The sequence below is a fragment of the Otolemur garnettii genome, unplaced genomic scaffold (genome assembly GCF_000181295.1).
Source record: "Otolemur garnettii isolate 467f Iridium unplaced genomic scaffold, OtoGar3 scaffold00309, whole genome shotgun sequence".
In the NCBI taxonomy this organism is placed as follows: Eukaryota; Metazoa; Chordata; class Mammalia; order Primates; family Galagidae; genus Otolemur; species Otolemur garnettii.
In genome coordinates, this window is record NW_003852704.1 from 307,201 (window position 1) to 308,010 (window position 810).

Sequence of the window (810 nt, forward strand, 5' to 3'; positions counted from 1 at the left end):
ATCCCACTCATAGGTGGCAATAATTTGTCTCCATGTGCTATCTTGGGATCTTCTCCCAACCCAACCCCTCAGTGCCATGTTTATTGCCCCATGTGGCTTGAGTGTAGTGTCACTCATGTTCTTGGGCTGCAGCAGTTATCAGCCTGTGCTGGCTTGAGGGCAGCTCTACCCCTGCCTTCCAGAGTCAGTGTTTGTGAGCTCAGATGTGCTTGAGGGCTATCTGGGTTAGGCCTGTGCAGGCAGAATAGGGATTGAAGACCCCATTCTTGGCAAGGGAAAACACTCCCTGAAAAGGGGGAAAGTTAAAAAGCAGCCCAAGCGCTTTCTGCCTGTGGACGCTGCCGAGGAAGCATCGTTAAAGTCTCTTCCCACCGCCGTCATGTCTAAGTCAGAGTCTCCTAAAGAGCCCGAACAGCTACGGAAGCTATTCATTGGAGGATTGAGCTTTGAAACGACTGATGAAAGTCTGAGGAGCCATTTTGAGCAATGGGGAACGCTCACAGACTGCGTGGTAATGAGAGATCCAAACACCAAGCGCTCCAGGGGCTTTGGGTTTGTCACATACGCGACCGTGGAGGAGGTGGATGCAGCAATGAATGCAAGGCCACACAAAGTGGATGGAAGAGTTGTGGAACCAAAGAGAGCTGTTTCCAGAGAAGATTCTCAAAGACCTGGTGCCCACTTAACTGTGAAAAAGATCTTTGTTGGTGGCATTAAAGAAGATACTGAAGAACATCACTTAAGAGACTATTTTGAACAGTATGGGAAAATTGAAGTGATTGAAATCATGACTGACCGAGGCAGTGGCAA

At 48.9% G+C, this 810-nt stretch overlaps 1 protein-coding gene across 1 annotated transcript in view; it reads left to right on the forward strand.

Moving 5' to 3' along the window:
* The first annotated feature begins 316 nt into the window (after nt 1-316).
* LOC100964343 (heterogeneous nuclear ribonucleoprotein A1-like) overlaps nt 317-810 on the forward strand; it is a 2,778-nt gene continuing 2,284 nt past the window's right edge. The window contains exon 1 of the mRNA XM_023509008.1: nt 317-806. Coding sequence (XP_023364776.1) covers nt 380-806 — 427 coding nt within the window. The 5' untranslated portion in view covers nt 317-379. The remainder of the gene's footprint in view (nt 807-810) is intronic.